Raw genomic sequence first — 18,061 nt, forward strand, 5'->3', positions numbered from 1 at the left:
CCAAGACCTGCAATAGAGGGTTACTGTAATGTACGACCCAGAAAACTCATGCCATCTGGCAGTTTGTGGCCTTATGAACAGATAAGTGGCCAGCAGGCAAGTTGTTAAGGCTCCCATTCCAGGAGGATCTGATAGGTTGGCTTTTTCTCTTTCTCCCTTCTCTCCCTCTTTCCCTCCCCCCTCCTCCAATCTATTACAAAGTCATCCTATTTGTTGGCAATAACATCTTATATCTATAGGGCAGACTATTACTAAAGTGCTGACCAATGGATCTTTCCCCTGAAGCCACACTATGCAGAAAGTGAAACGCAAAATCAGCTTGTTTTGGAGAGACTGGAATACAAGAGACACTAACATGAACTAATACATTCAGTCACACCATACTCATAGCATTTTTAACAAAATACTGATTTATGCATACACACAAATATAAAAACATTTATATATATTGTATGTACCTTTTAAAAATTTCCTTTTACACATACATTGTTTTCTACAAATACACAGTATGTCATGTTCTGGAGGGGTTCTACTGCAGTTTTGCTAGCCTTGCCCTTTTTAATTGGCTCTCGGCTCCTTTACTCCTTCTCTCCAATCATACTCCCGAAAGATTCACATTAATGATTGGTATATATATGCATTCTTCTATGTTTTCCTCCATGTTCATATAAGCATATACAGACACATATGTATATAGGCACATGTATAAGGACTTATGAGACTTTTTAAAAATAACGAAATTATGAAAAGTAATCCTTCCCTCACTTAATAATATATCTTAACAGAAATTCCTGCAAGCCATACAATCCTAACATATTCTTTTTAATATCTGCACGAAGGGCAATTTAAAAATTATCTTTCCACTGTTTTTTATCCTATGCACCCTGATGAAAAAATTCCTTTTCATAGATCCACACACATTACTTTTTATCATTTCAAGTGTCCATTTGATATCCTTATTACAAATGTGTTCAAAAGCATTAGAGAGCGACCATTAGAGTCTCATAGAGAAATGGAAATAAAAACAAAAATAAACAAATGGGGCCTAATTAAATTAAATTTACAAGCTTTTGCACAGCAAAGGAAACCATAAACAAAATGAAAAGACTGGGAGAAAACATTTGCTACGTCTTGCATCTTGCTACCGACAAGGAATTAGTTTCCAAAATATGTAAGCAGCTCATAGAATTCAATAAAAACAAACTACACAGTCAAAAAATGGGCCGAAGACCTAAATAAACATTTCTCCAAAGAAGACATACAGGTGCCAGTAGGCACATGAAGAGATTCTCAACGTTGCCAGTTATTAAAGGAGCAAATCAAAGTAACAATGAGATATCAACTCCCATGGGTCAGAATGGACATCATTAAAAGTCCACAAATAATAATTGCTGGAGAGGGTGTGAGAAAAGGGAACCTTCCTACACTGTTGGTGGGAATGTAAACTGGTGCAGCCACTGTGCAAAACAACATGGAGATTTCTGTAAAAAGTAAAAATGGAGTTATCATATGATCTTGCAATCCCACTCCTGAGCATATATCGGGAGAAAACCATAAGATGTGGTATATATATACATAATGAAAGACTACTCAGTCATAAAAAAGAATGAAATAATGCCACTTGCAGCAACATCAATGGACCCAGAGATTATCATACTAAGTGAAGTAAGTCAGATAAGAGAAAGACAAATTTCATATACCACTTATATATGGAATCTTAAAAAAATAATATAAATGAACTCATTTACAAAACAAAAACAGACTCATAGACATAGAAAACAAACTTATGGTTACCAAATAGGATAGCAAGGGGCAGTTAGGGGATGAATTAGGAGCTTGGGATTAACATATACACAGTACTATATATAAAATAGATAAACAACAAGGACCTACTGCATAGCACAGAGAACTATATTCAATATCTTTTAATAACCTATAATGGAAAAGAATCTGAAAAACAATGCACATACATACATGAACAGACATATACACACACAGAAAACTGAATCACTTTGCTATATACCTGAAACCAGCACAAGATGGTAAATTAATTATACTTTAATTTTAAAAGATCTTAAAGAATTTAATTGATATAATAAAAGAAAGCACAACAGAGCATTGTTGTACATGAATTCATGCTTCATGTAAAGGATATTATACCATATACATTCTTTTGCAATTTTCTTGAGATAATATTTGAGATTTATCTTTATTGATATACACAAACTTAGTTCATGCATTTTTATAGGTGTGCAGCATTTTTGCTATTTTTCTTTTGTTTTAATTATAATTTTTGTTTTTCTTTTCATCCTATTTACAATTTTTACTAGGAATAGCTCCTGAACTTGATCAGCTGTCTTTTCAACATCCACTGGTTCTGCAGTACATATTTCTCAGCTTTATTTTGTGCACAATGTTGACATATTTCCCCCAAATTGAATTATCTTTGCATTCTTAGAGTAAATCCTACTTCTGTTTATTCTAGCTTCACTTCTGAATTTATTACTATCTGAACCAGAATTTTTTATCTATTGTTACAAATGAAATTACAGGTTTTTTTCTTTGTACTTTATCTGTATCAGAATTTGGCACTAATGAAAGGCTGCTGGCTTCTTTAAACGATTTTCAGAGCTTCTCACCTTCACCTATATTGGATTATTTACACAACACTGGATTTATCTTTTCTTTTAATAAGGCCAAATTCAACTTCAAATGCATGGTTCTAGTCAATTTTTAATAACTTTTTTAGGCTCTTCAAAGAAAATTAACTTGAAAGTTCTCTACATCTTGGGGTAATTTTGCCAGGAAAACATTAATTTACTCTATTTTTTTTTTTTTTTGCCACAGTTTGGCATGGAACAATCTCTAAGAATTCTTTTGGTATATCCCATATCTGTTTATATCTCCTTTCTCAATCCTTGTATTTTTTAACCTAATAAAGGAATCAAGGCTTATGAACTACCTATTTTATTGTTTTGTTTTAAAGAACCAGCATTTGGGTTTGTTTACCCCTTCTAAATTTTTTTTGTTCATTTCATTAATTTCTGCTTTTCATTTTTCTTCTTCCAAACTTCTTTTTCTTGTTCTTTTTCTAATTTCTTCTAAGTGCCAAGTTCCTTCATTGTTTGTCTTTCTTTTTTAATAATGGAAAAATTTTAGATTGTAAATTTTTTTTTTTTTAATTTTTTTATTAGTTGGAGGCTAATTACTTCACAACATTTCAGTGGGTTTTGTCATACATTGATATGAATCAGCCATAGATTTACACTTATTCCCCATCCCGATCCCCCCTCCCATCTCCCTCTCCACCCGATTCCTCTGGGTCTTCCCAGTGCACCAGGCCGGAGCACTTGTCTCATGCATCCCACCTGGGCTGGTGATCTGTTTCACCATAGATAGTATACATGCTGTTCTTTTGAAACATCCCACCCTCACCTTCTCCCACAGAGTTCAAAAGTCTGTTCTGTATTTCTGTGTCTCTTTTTCTGTTTTGCATATAGGGTTATCGTTACCATCTTTCTAAATTCCATATATATGTGTTAGTATGCTGTAATGTTCTTTATCTTTCTGGCTTACTTCACTCTGTATAAGGGGCTCCAGTTTCATCCATCTCATTAGGACTGGTTCAAATGAATTCTTTTTGACGGCTGAGTAAAATTCCATGGTGTATATGTACCACAGCTTCCTTATCCATTCATCTGCTGATGGGCATCTAGGTTGCTTCCATGTCCTGGCTATTATAAACAGTGCTGCGATGAACATTGGGGTGCATGTGTCTCTTTCAGATCTGGTTTCCTCAGTGTGTATGCCCAGAAGTGGGATTGCTGGGTCATATGGCAGTTCTATTTCCAGTTTTTTAAGGAATCTCCACACTGTTTTCCATAGTGGCTGTACTAGTTTGCATTCCCACCAACAGTGTAAGAGGGTTCCCTTTTCTCCACAGCCTCTCCAGCATTTATTGCTTGTAGACTTTTGGATAGCAGCCATCTAGATTGTAAATTTTTATCGAGTAAAGGATTGAATATATTTTGGTAGGAAAGTCTCTTTCTTTTCACATAGTTTGAAGTTCCTTTTTTTGATTTCTTTGATAGACCAGTTATCCAATAATGTTGCACAATTTCAACAGGATTTTCCAACTGATATAATGTTTAGCATAGAGCACCATCTTTTTATTTCAAAGCATATGCTTAAATAGTAATACTCAATTCATGACATAGCTGAATCCCAAGAGGCCATGCATAATATAAGTCAACTTTTTCAAGCCAATTAAGTGCCAAAAGAAACAAGATTTAAAAAAAAAAAGAAACAAGATTTTAAATGATGAAGAAAATTTTCTTAATTTCCTTAAAGTTGGCATAAAAGATATGTAAATTTTCAAAGAAGTCTGCAAGTATTGATGCTGCTGAAATAATACTGTACTAACACTTAGTCTCAGTTTTCCTCTTAGCTTTCTACAGTATTTTCTAAAGTGTCCTGCACAGCAAGATGGGGAAGAAAAGTGGAAACAGTCTGGAGTTACCTACATTCAATTGATTACCCTCTTAGAGACCTGCATATTAACATTTTAACATATGTTAGCATGTTAAAAGCTCTGAGATGTCTTGCCTACCTTTGGTTAACTAAGCACTTCCTAAATGTATCTGATTACCTCATTCTTCTGCCAATTAACACCTCTTAATTCTCTTTGAGAAACGCAAGACAAGAAAATATATATCCCTTGGAGAGAAAGACAACATAATTAAATTCTGCCTTCTCTGGGTTATTCACAGCTGGGGTTCAGTAAACGTTTTGTGAATGACTTGGTAGCAGAGGAGATGTGATGCAGCAACAGGAGATATCAAAGTGTCCACTGCAGCTGTTCTCAGTATGGTTATACAGAAGTGGAGTTCTCTAAGTAAGAAGCACTCAGTATTTTGCATCAAAATACAAATTTTCTTTTCTATTTTACAACTGCAAATGAAAATTCCTAAGACGCTGGCCCTGCACACATCCATGCATCAAATCCTAACACCCTGGCAAGGCCAACAAAACCCAACAAAAATAATACTGTAGTTGCAGTACATAAATGTATATGCATATATACATATAGGGCTTCCCTGGTGGCTCAGATGGTAAAGAATCTGCCTGCAATGTGGGAGGCCTGGGTTCAATCCCTGGGTTGGGAAGATCCCCTGGAGAAGGGAATGACAATCCACTCCAGTATTCTTGCCTGGAGAATCCCCATGGACAGGTGAGCCTGGCAGGCTACAATCCATGGGGTCGCAAAGAGTTGGACACGACAGAGCAACTAAAACACATATATTCACACACCATCATCACCATCACACCTGGATTCCCTCGTCTATCGTGCAAAATGCTAGAGGCTAACAACTTAGGGTATTCAGATCAGAGGATGCTCAGAGAAACAAAAGGACAAACTTGCCAATCATTCCACTGTGCATACTAAAACTACAAGAAGTGGGACAGCATGCTTTTGGTTTCTATTTTTTTAGTTTTATGATTCAGTCATTATAATTTCAGTCATAAACTATACAGTGAACTAGGTAAGGCCAAAAAGTCTCAGAATTATAATCTAAATTTATTTAGCCACAGAACTTCTAATTTCAGAAACTGAGACATGAAATTTGACATTTGTAGTAGCTGCCTACAGAATTCTGATTTTGTTTGGGGCAACAATGAACGCACAGCCAAAGGGATAAATCATAACTGATCTATGCTAGTCATGGATCTCCTGCTCCCCTTGGTCAGGTAACTTCCTTCCCAGGCTTCTCTGTAACTAGAGCTGAAGCTATATACATGACCCACCCACAGAGCCAGTGAGCAAAAGAAGGAATCTGCTGGAAGGAGTCTATGAAAGATTGTTCTTTCAAACATAAAAAGAAAGTCACACTAGAAGGTTCTTTGTCCCCATCTCATCTTTTTTGCCTAGGACACTGGTGTGGGGAAGATAATGCCTGGGGCTGAAGCCATCACCCTCAAACCATGAGGTGGCAAGTAAAAGCTTAAGAAACTAACACATAAAGGATAACAGCCTGGGAGGACAGTAAGAGCCTGGATTCCTGATAACATTACAGAGCCAACTGAACGAAGTCTGGACCAACCTACTTCCAGGCCTATTGTTAATAAGTTAATAATAGGTATCTTGATGGTTTGGGGCTTCCCTGGTGTCTCAGAAGGTAAGGAATCTGCCCAGAATGCGGGAGACCCAGGTTCAATCCCTGGGTCAGAAAGATCCCCTGGAGAAGGGAATGGCTACCAGCTCCAACATTCTTGCCTGGATAACTCCGTGGACAGAGGAGCCAGGCAGGGTACAGTCCATAGGGTCGCAAAGAGTCGGACGTGACTGAGCGACTAACGTTTTCACACTCATCCTTATGGTTTAAGCTCCTTTTGGCTGAATACAGTGTCACTTCAGCCAACTGCTTCTTAACTGACACAGCAGTGCCCTGTGTTTTGGTACTGTGATAAAGATTATAAACTATTTAATATTTCAGAATTTAAAATTTTAGAAAAGCAATAGGAAAAGTGAGACACTCAACATTTCACTGCATGAAATGTCACAGTTAAGTTGCTTTTACAAGCATGAAATGTTTTGTTAACATTAAACAACAGAATAAAAAATTTAACAAGACAAATAATAGGAAAAATCGATCCATACCCGTACCTTTCCGTGTGTTCTCCGTCACATCTACCCCAAACTGGATAATGTCACCGGAAAGAATTTCACATGGTGGACTTTCTTCAGAGCCTCGACTCAATCTCTGGCTATTTATAAAGGTACCATTACTACTTTTAGTGTCTTGAAGATAAAACTGCAAAAATAAAATTTAAAAAAAGAGCCAAAGATTAATAGTAATAATTCCAAACCTACTTTTAAAAAAAGTACTTCCAAAAAAAAAAGTACTTCCAACTTTGCAAACTACTACAGGTGAATTTTTTCCCGCATCAATTCAAATTGCTTATTTCAGCTAAGATTTTCCATTATATATAAAATCAGAACTTTAAAAGTGGGAGATTTAAAATCCAGTGGGACAAAATGGTATATCACTTCAGAAAACAGTTTATAAGGTCCTCAAAATGTTAGAATGTAAAGCTAAGCATATGACCCTGCAGTTCCACTCTGAAGTATATACTGAAGAGAAGTGAAAACACATGTCCTCACAAAAACTCGTACACAAATGTTCACAAGAGTGTTATTCATTAGAGCCAAAAAAATGGAAACCCAAATGTCCATCAGTTGATGAATAGGAAAATAAAATGTAGTATATCCATATGAATTAATTATTTGGCAATAAAAAGTAATGAAGTACTGATTTATGTTACAACATGAATGAACTTTTAAACATTAAGCTAAGTAAAAGAAATCAGTCACAAAAGACATATGTAATTCAATTTATACGAAATATCCAGAATAAGCAAATCCACAGAGATAAAAAGCACATTAGTGGATGCAAGGGGTTGAGGTGTCAGAGCAGAGGAGAGGAGGGATGGGGTGGGGTGAATAACTGTTAATGGGTATAACGTTTCATTTTGGGGTGATTAAAAGGCTCTAAATTTAGATAGTGGTGATGGTTGTACAACTCTCTGAACGTACTAAAAATCACTGAATTGTTCATTTTAAAAGACTGAATTTATGGCATATAAATTATATCTCAATAAAACATTTTTTTAAAGGCAATTATACAAAACTCTAATTTTATCTTCTTATCTCACTTTGACTTTGTAACTCTGCTGCTATAATTTCTGGGTTAAATCAAAGGAAGTGTTATTTACTCCATAGGCAAGGACAATTGATAGTAGGTAACACCTATATGAACAGCTATTAGTGAACTAACATACTTGGTATCAGGACTGACATGTCTTCAGTAAATTCTTTGTGATAAACAGATTGAAGACACGAGAAACTAAAATACTGGAATCAACTGTGAAGGTATCACTTTCTAGTCCCCACTAAAGTTGCCTTTCATCACTTGGGTAATCCTCCCTCTTTAAAAAGGGAAAGGACAGCAGGAGGCACAGGAAGCCTACTTATTTATCACCTACCTATCCCCAAAGAAATTATCAACAGCTGGGATCACACACAACAGACTTACTAGGAAGAGAACAACCAATAAAAAAAGATGTACCTTTCTTTTTGCATTTTTCTACACTCTCCAGCCCTGCTTATTCTAGCAACACATTTTCACTGAATTCCTTCCTAAAGAAGAAAGGAAAGAAGAAAACTAATATTTATTAAAATACATGTTGCACCACCAGGCCCTCATTTAATCTTAACGTTAAAGCTATGATATAGGTATTATTTCCATTTTTATATGAGAAAAGTAGGGCACAGGCAAGTATCTTTCCAAAGGTCACAGAGCTATGGAAGACAGAAGCAGGGATTTATATAACAGAACTAAAAGGGACATTTTTTCCCCCATTACTTCATACTGACCTTCATGTTTCATTTATCCTTCACTCCTCCCATAAAACCCTCTTCCAAAATGAAACACAACAAAAGAATAAGCGATTTGCAGAAAATATGAAAATGACATTTCTTTTCATTAATTCCTAGGCGACAATTTAAAGGCCACCACGCTGGCTATAAATGACTTATTCTGTTTATAATTCAAGAGAGACCAACTGTTACTTTGGCTAGCAGTTTATATATTTAATTACAGGCCATTAGGAAAGAAAATTGTGTTGATATTTTACAAGTCCATTTGAAATTTAAAGGCCTTAACATTTCACACCAGGGAGATAAGCATAGGCAAGATGCTCAAGAAGGGACAATGATCCTCAAGATTTTTTCAACACTGGAACCTACTCTTAAACATTTTATAAACAAGCTTGTTTTTCTGTTTTTTAAATAGATATATTCTTAGGAAATGTGGCAATATCTGAATTCTGGTTTGGTCATTTTCAGTTATATGTGCCTTGGCAAGCCATATAAGGGGATTATAGATTTACAGTGGTTTTCAAACTTCAAACTCTGATCCATTATTGGGTTACTAATGGATAAGATGGCTGGATACCATCACTGCCTCAATGGACATGAATCTGAGCCAACTCCGGAAGACAGTGAAGGACAGGGAAGCCTGGCGTGCTGCAGTCCACGGGGTTGCAAAGAGTTGGACCTAACTTAGGGATTGAACAACAACAACAGTGTGTTACTAAGTCAATTTACTGGGCTGTGACTAGTGGTTTAAAAAAAAAATTTAAGAGAACAGAAGTAAGAATATATGAAATGAGGTTCAGTACTGTTCAGCAAGTTTTGCTTGAAAAACAAAAAAAATGTGTGTGTTTTTCTGTATACACATACGCACATATATATCTCAACACCTCATGTTTGTAGCTCTTAACTCTAAAACCATAAATTAAGAGAATGTAATCAATATTAGCCCAGGTTCTTTACATTCTAACATGTCTATTATTATGCCCAGAGCACACCACAGTACTTCTGACCTCCAGCTAGCGTGAAAACATCATTTACATCAGTTGCTCACTGTTCCTCTGCTCTCAATCTGCTAACAGCTTCCAAACATCTTGTAATAAACTTCAAAGTTCTTACCATTACAGCCAATAAAACCACATACGACCTGGCTCGTGGTTCCCTCTCTGAACTCATTAACTCCCACTATTTTCCCCACTAACCTCCATTTGTGCCCCAGAGCTTCTGCACTTGGGCAGAGCTAGACAGCAATAGTTTACTTCCCTGCATAAATATTTACATTGATTTACCCTTCTCCCCTTGGTGTTGTAAAAAACTGATATTAAAAATGTTTCTGCACCTTCAATGAAACAGTCTGCCACTATTCAGTATACACTGTACAAAAGCTATTCTGTTTACTATCAGGTTAGGTAGGTGTAGGGCTTCCCTTGTGGCTCAGCTGGTAAAGAATCCGCCTGCAGTGCGGGAGACCTGGATTCGATCCCTGGGTTGGGAAGATCCCCTGGGGAAGGGAAAGGCCACCCACTCCAGTCTTCTGGCCTGGAGAATTCCATGGACTGTATAGTTCACAGGGTTGCAAAGAGTCGGACACGACTGAGCGAGTTTCACACTTTCACTAGGTAGGTGTAAAGAAGTCAAGAGACTGGGAAGTGACTATGTTTGCAAGGGACTGAGAAGTGACCATGGTAACAGTCCCTGGATGGACTTGCCTGGATGTACTTGTATGTCATTTGGCCCTTTGTCACTTTCCAACTAGAAATTTCTTTCTCCTCTACGCTGATACCTTTTTCCATCAGGCTTTTTTTCCCTCCCATTTTTTTTTACTACGCTGGGAAAAAAAAAAAATCCTATTGAAGTTTTAACTATCTTTATTTCCTAGTAGCCTAAGGAATGCCCAATCTGTCTCTAGTGTTTGCATTAGCCACTGGGCATTCACTTTGATGTTGAGCAGGTGTCTCAGGAGCCCTGAATTTATAAAACTCTCTGCAGCTTGTGGCCAAAGTCCATCTCTCACTGTTTTCAAACAGGCTTTATCCTCAATTAACCCCCTGCCTTCCCCTGAATTAAAGTTAAGCTCCCCCAAATCAGGCATTGATGGCAATCCTTGAACTGAAAGGCTGTCCTCACCCTATCAGTCACTCTTTCCTGTTTCTCGCTTACTATGATTACTTTCAAAGACACAAGGACAGCACTTCACAGGTTGCATAATTTGCTCTTTGGCCTTCGGAAAGTTTCTGCTGTTCATTCTGTAGGCAAACATGTTCTGTACCATTTGCAACTTCACCTCAATGTGTAAATGCTTTCATTTTCACTATAAGGATAAACTGCTTCTTTCTAGCCTTCTCTAAGGTGACAGGTTTGCAGTATCCAACTACCAACAGATTTTTTGAAGTTTCAGAACGAAGCACAAACACGGGAGACAGCTCATCAGTGAGAGGCCAGAAATTCCAAGTCCATACAGGGAAATTTTAAAATATGAATGCAGAGTGGATCCTGAACTCTTGGCAGATACTACATCACAGATTTTTTAATTTACTTGAATCACCACCTAAACTCAAAAAGAATGACTAAGACAGCAAAACCAAAATCCCATGCAGAATACATACAACAACAGGCGAAAATTATCTACATGAAACTCAAAATAAAAGTGGGAAAAAGCATCAAAAGTTATGAGACCTGCATGAAATCAGCATCTGTGCAGGAGGATGCATACAGAAGCAATGGGCATTTGAAGGACTTGAGTATCTCAGAATAGTCACTGTCTATTCACTGGACAATATGATAGCCAATTTGAAAAGAGAATCTGAAAATGGGAAAGGTTTAGCCCAATCCACGAATGAGTGAATGTGAGGTAAAAGGATGGAGCAGTCCGAGTCATATAAATTCTTAAAACCAACCTACCAACCAAAGCTGAATTCCAGGATAGGGCTTTCCTCAAAAGCTGTAGGGTTTGGAACCAAAATTGAGCAGGGTAGAGACAACAGAGACAGGAAAGAAACATCCAAATAAAAGTAGAAAAGGGGAAAGGAAGCCATTATATTTTTAAACAGTTTACAAAAACAACAGAAGAGGGAGCTCTGTGACATTACAAAAGTTATCCTGAATCATGACTCCCTTCTCTAAGTTCAGGAAAACAAATTTTACATAAAAATGAATAACAGAAAAATATCAGTGTCCCATCTCATAGCTATTTTAAGAAAAAACAATAAAAAGCAAACAACACTCCCTACACATAATGAGAGACATACCTTGGGAACAGATCAAAATTACACTATTTCAGAACAAGCTAAAAGACATAAAGAAAATAACTCAAGGCATGGAAAAGAAATATAAATTACAATTACAAAACTGTAGGAAAGAAACAGGAAAAAAGGGGAATCATTTCAGGAATGAGTACAAAATCAGGACACAAGTAACTAAGTAATACCAGACCACCTGACCTGCCTCTTGAGAAATCTGTATGCAGGTCAGGAAGCAACAGTTAGAACTGGAAATGGAACAACAGACTGGTTCCAAATAGAAAAAGGAGTATGTCAAGGCTATATACATATATTGTCACTGTGCTTATTTAACTTATATGCAGAGTACATCATGAGAAATGTCTGGATGAAGCACAAACTGGAATCAAGATTGCTCGGAGAAATATCCCATAACCTCAGATACGCAGATGACACCACCCTTATGGCAGAAAGTGAAGAAGAACTAAAGAGCCTCTTGACGAAAGTGAAAGAGGAGAGTGAAAAAGTTGGCTTAAAGGTCAACATTCAGAAAACAAAGATCATAGCATCTGGTCCCAGCACTTCATGGCAAATAGCAGGAGAAATAGTGGAAACAGTGTCAGACTTTATTTTTGGGGGCTCCAAAATCACTGCAGAAGGTGACTGCAGCCATGAAATTAAAAGACACTCCTTGGAAGAAAAGTTATGACCAACCTAGATAGCATATTAAAAAGCAGAGACATTACTTTGCCAACCAAGGTCCGTCTAGTCAAGGCTATGGTTTTTCCAGTAGTCATGTATGGATGTGAGAGTTGGACTGTAAAGAAAGCTGAGTGCCAAAGAACTGATGCTTTTGAAGTGTGGTGTTGGAGAAGACTCTTGAGAGTCCCATGGACTGCAAGGAGATCCAACCAGAATACCCTAAAGTAGATCAGTCCTGAGTGTTCATTGGAAGGGCTGATGTTGAAGCTGAAACTCCAATACTTTGGCCACCTGATGTGAAGAGTCATTTGAAAAGACCTGATGCTGGGAAAGACTGAAGGCAGAAGGAGAACAGGACGACAGAGGATGAGATGGTTAGATGACATCACTGACTCAATGGACAGGAGTTTGGGTAAACTCCAGGAGTTGGTGATGGACAGGGAGGCCTGGCGTGTTGCAGTCCATGGGGTGGCAAAGAGTTGGACACAACTGAGCAACTGAACTAAACTGAACTAAGTAAAGCAAATAATGCCTTAATAGAAGAAAGAATAAAAGGAGAAAAATTGAATCAAAAAGGAAAGAAGAAAGTAAAATCAGCAAAATGGCAGAGTAGGCAACTCCAAGCTCTCATCTCCACACAAACATTGAAATACATGCTGAAAGGTAGGAACCAACTATGTCAGAACTCTGGAAAACAAAAGTTGTACAGTGACTACGTGAACACTGAATCAAGAAAAAGGCAACTTAAAAATGGTAGGAAATGGCTGTAGCATTCCTTACCCTTGTCCCCTTCCCTCCCTCTATAAAGCAGAAGCCTTGAAGGTATCAGCCTGCATCCACTATGGGGCACAGCTACCTAGTTTCAGAGAGAGCAGAGCAGACTTAAACAGCAAATTATTGTGTCTATCTACTCTAACGTGTCTGGGTGCTACTTGAAGGACCAACTAAGAACTCACCCATGCTGGAAAAACAGTGGCTTGGCTTGCTGAAAAAGTGGGATTTATCCAAAGTGGTTCAATATAAGTCAATCAATATGACACACCACAGTAATAGAAAAAAGGAAAAAAAAATGAAACCACAAGATCACCTCAATTGATGTAGAAAAGGCATCTTTGACAAAATCCAGCATCCTTTCATGATATTTAAAATATGCACACACACACACAAAGAAAGTTAAGACTGAAAGGAACTTCCTCAACATGATAGAGGACATTTATAAAAAAAACTCACAGTTAACATAATACTTGGTGGTGAAAGACTGAAAGCTTTCTTCCTAAGATCAGGAACATGGCAAGGAAGCCTGCTTTTTACCACAGCTACACAATACTGTACTTAAGTTCTAGCCAGACACAAGAAGAAAGAAGTAAAAGGCATCCAAATTGGAAAGGAAGAAGTAAACCGTGTCTATTCACAGATGACAAGATCCTATATATGGAAAATCCCACAGAACCCACAAGAAAGCTACAGAGCTAATAAACAAATTCAGCAAAGTTGCAGTTTACAAGACAAACACACAAAAATCAAATGTGTGTATACATCAGCAATGAACAATCCAAAAAGGAAATTAAGAAATTCAATTTATAATAGCATCTAAATAAAATACCTAGGAATAAATTTAATCAAAGACATAAAAAACTGTACTGCTGAAAGAAATTAAAGACAAATACAGGTGTAGCTTATTTTACTTCATTTAGCTTTACTGTGCTTCACAGATATTTCATTTCTTACAAACTGAAAGTTTGTGGCAACCCTGGGTCAACCTAGTCCATTAGCATCATTTTCCCCATAGAACTGTTTTTTAATTAAGGTACGTACATTATTTTTTTTTTAGACATAATGTTACTGCACAGTTAATAGAGTGTAAATGTAACTTTTACATGCACTGGGGAACTAAAAAATTTGTGTGACTCACTTTATTGTGATACTTGCCTTCATTGCAATGGTGTGGAACTGAACCCACAGCATCTCTGAGATATGCCTATAAACAGAAGGACATCCTGTGTTCATGGGCTGTAAGACTAAATATTGTTAAGGTGTCAACAGGACCCAAAGTGGTCTACAGATCCAACGTAATCCCGATCAGAATTTCAACTGCCTTTTTATGGGGAAGTGGAAAAGCCAAACTTCAAATGCTTATGGAATTGCGAAGGACCCCAAAACAATCTTGAAAAAGAAGAACAGGGTCTATCCAACAGGAAAAGAACCTTCTCCTCAACAAATGGTGCAGGGACAACTGCATAACTACTTGCCAAAGTTGGACCCCTACTTTCCACCATATACAAAAATTAGCTCAAAATGAATCAAAGACCTAAATATAAGAGCTAAAATGATAAAGTTCTTCTCAGCCACTACTTTTTAACACTGTTTTTAAATTTTTATTTATTTATTAGATTGTGCTGGGTCTTTGTTGCTTTTTGTGGGCTTTCTCTTGTTGCAGTGAGTACGGGTTCTTCTTCGTGGTGCTTGGGCCTCTCATTGCGGTGGCTTCAGAGCACAGTCTCTAGGCCCATGGGCTTCAGTAGTTGTGGCATACAGGCTCAGTACTTGCTGCTCATGGGCTCAGGAGTTGTGACACACGAGCTCAGCTGCTGCTTGGCATGTGGGATCTTCCTGGACCAGGGATCAAACTCGTATCCCGTGCACTGGCAGGCAGATTCTTATCCATTGTGCCACCAGGGAAGTTTGCCATTACTTCTTCAAATAACTTTTTTCTGCCCCTTTCTTACTCTCTCCTAAGATTTCCATAATGCACAGTGAAGTGAAAGTTTCTCAGTCGTGTCCAACTCTTTGTGATCCCATGGACTATATAGTCCATGGAATTCTCTAGACCAGAACACTGGAGTGGGTGGCCTTTTCCTTCTCCAGGGGATCTTCCCAACCCAGGGATCAAACCCAGGTCTCCCACATTGCAGGCAGATTCTTTACCAGCTGAGCCACATAATGCATATGTTGATACATTTAATGGTGTCTCATAGGTCCCTTAGGCACTGTTCATTTTTCTTCATCTTTTTTCTTTCTAGTCTTGCCCTATCTTGAAGGTTTTTTGTGTTGTTTTTTTTTTTATTCCTTCTTCCACCTGCTCAAATCTGTCATTGAACCTTCTATTGATTTCTTTATTTCAGCTATTGGTCTCTTATGATTTTCATCTCTCTACTGATCTTCCGCATTTCTCCATACATTGTTCTCTTGCTTTTCTTTGAGCAGTCCATGGTTTCCTTCAGCATTTTGAGCATATTAGAAATAGTTAAAGTCTTTGTCTAATAAGTCCAATGTCTGGGCTTCCTCAGGGATGGCTTTTGTCAATCTGCATTTTTTTCTCTGTGATTGGGTCATAATTTCCTATTTCTTCAAATGCTTTGCAATTTTTTTTGAGAACTGGACATTTTGAATATTGTAATGTGGTAACTAAAGAAATTAGATTCTCTCCAACCCTAGAGATTGCTATTATTATGTGGTGAAGGCTACAGTCAAGTTTATTTACTGACTTTTCCAAACTAATTTTTTGCAAATAGCATATTCCCTGTCATGTATTATCACTGAAGTCTCTGTCTGGTCATCTCCATGTCATCCGGTGGCCTGACAGAGATTTCCTCATACATCAGGATCCAGTAAGAAAAGGGGGAAAGGGTAAGTGTCTTTAAATCCCCTTGGCAGAAGCCAGGGAAGTCATTTTAGCCTTTGGGGTTTGAAACAATGGCCAGCCTCTGGGCCAGGCCCTCGACAATCAAAAGCAGCAACAGAAACAATCTCAATTTCTGAAAGACAAACAAAGCCACACCAGGAATCAGGGCCACCGTACCCAGTTTTCTGCCACAGGGCTAGGAGACGGAAAGTGGTAGCCACTATGCAAAACACTCAAGTTCTGAAAAACCTGCCGGCCTCTTTCTTCATTAAGCGCTCCCCTGGATACTGTGTTTGCCTGGACTCCAGAATTCCAAAATAATTGCTTCAGTCACGCTCCCTAACAGTTATCTTGGGGAAGAAACCAATTTTTGGAGCTTCCTCCTCCATCATTTTTTATGGCATCACTCCACGAGTCCCTAATCTATAATAATAGCTACCATTTGTTCATCGCTTGCTATGTGCAGGCACTTCTGGTCTTCACAACAATCCTACCAAATTGCTATCACCATCACCATTTTATAGATTAAGAAACTGAGACTTGAGTATATTAAGTAGATTGCCATGATCACAGAGATATTGCAGATTTGACAGTTAGTTCTCTCAAAATCTCAACACTGCCTTCCTTCTTTCCTACTTAGACTAAACACTCTCTCGTCTCTGAGTCCAAATTCATGAAATCCCACTTTATGAAGTTTTCCTGAACCAATCAGAATAGGAAGAGTCAATTTCCCCTCTAATTACACCATTAATACAAATCACTTAATCTATCTGATGTTTACTTGGCACCTGTCTAGAGAGACTTCACACCCATAAAATCAAATGTGGAGCCACTCTACACTGAGAATAAATTCAGAGAGTATGAATTAAGTACCAAAATCCTAAGAGGTTGGTGAGAAAATAAAGTTAGACACAGTAAGTCGCTAATGAGGCACTTAAGAGTGAGGGAAGTGATCTGAATGAATGGCGAGCAGAAGGAGGAAAAACAGATATTACAGTACATATATATATACACACACACATATATATATTTAAGACCCAGACCCAGAGGGTAACCAAAATCAGAGGAAAAAGTGGGGAAATGTAAGAGTGAAGTTGTAAGAGAGGGCCTTGTGCATTGTATTTAGGAGTCCAGATTTATTCAGACAGAAGCCACTGCTAAAGGATTTGATGAAAATACTGTTTTAGGGAGATTATTCCAACAGCTCTGATAATCGAGCAGCTGTGTGTAGGATGAACTGTAGCGGGAGTCACTAGAAATAGGGAGATCCATAACTTGTACTTTTTTGCCACCAACCGTTTAGTTATTTCTTAGAGTACACAAACTTAGTTTATACGCATGTTCAATATAGATTTGTTTATATAACTTTCCTGGCTTCCTGACTAGCAAAGTACCACATGTTTCAGAGGCTGGAATTTTTAAGTTGTGCCACTGAAGGGGGAAATATAAAGTTTTATGCACATGCTACAGGGCAACACAAAGGTGGTAAAAATGTTCTCACCAAAATGAAATCTCCCAAGTACAACTAAAACGAACTTGTTCACATATACCCAAAGGTCTTACAAGTGTTACGAAATCACCAGGATTTTTTTCCATCTCCAGTGACATCCAAGACACATTGTAAAGTAATTCTTTCTTGCGGAGCCAGACCACAGGAGAAAGAGAAAGCAAAAGTATTTCTCTTTTCTACATAGCAACAGAGATAAGATTATGAAGAAATATTGAAGGTAGGAAGGAGGAATTTTTTGTAAAACATTACAAAACATACAAAACACAGCTAGAATGATGACACACTTCTAAAACAGACAAAATTGTGACTGTCCTTCATTGAAAATTTAAGACAAAGTACATTAGATTTCTCAGTAAGATGCAAAATAAACATATTATCAGAACATCACAGTTCTGAGAGATGACCATACTGAAAGCTAGGACCAAATTCTAATTTGGAGATTAACCTATTTCCTACATCCCCAAACTGATGGGTTGACAGACAAATCCTGATTATTTTCTCCTCTTCTTGGTGTGTTAACCACAGCAAGATGCATTCAACTTTGTCTTTGAAGCTCATACTGAGGTAATTAAAGAACA

The 18,061-nt window shown here is 37.6% G+C and overlaps 1 protein-coding gene across 35 annotated transcripts in view; it reads right to left on the minus strand.

Moving 5' to 3' along the window:
* The window catches only part of LOC122682510 (sarcolemma associated protein), a 149,721-nt gene that overhangs the window by 80,359 nt on the left and 51,301 nt on the right, over positions 1-18,061 (minus strand). For 21 of the 35 annotated variants that reach the window (XM_043885296.1, XM_043885297.1, XM_043885285.1 and 18 more), the window contains exon 3: positions 6,665-6,812. In XM_043885296.1, coding sequence (XP_043741231.1) covers positions 6,665-6,812 — 148 coding nt within the window. Of the gene's footprint in view, positions 1-6,658; positions 6,813-18,061 lie in introns of all 35 variants that reach the window. The other 14 variants (XM_043885295.1, XM_043885284.1, XM_043885290.1 and 11 more) reach the window with 1 other exon arrangement.

This window comes from Cervus elaphus, chromosome 24 (assembly GCF_910594005.1).
Source record: "Cervus elaphus chromosome 24, mCerEla1.1, whole genome shotgun sequence".
NCBI classification, from domain to species: Eukaryota; Metazoa; Chordata; class Mammalia; order Artiodactyla; family Cervidae; genus Cervus; species Cervus elaphus.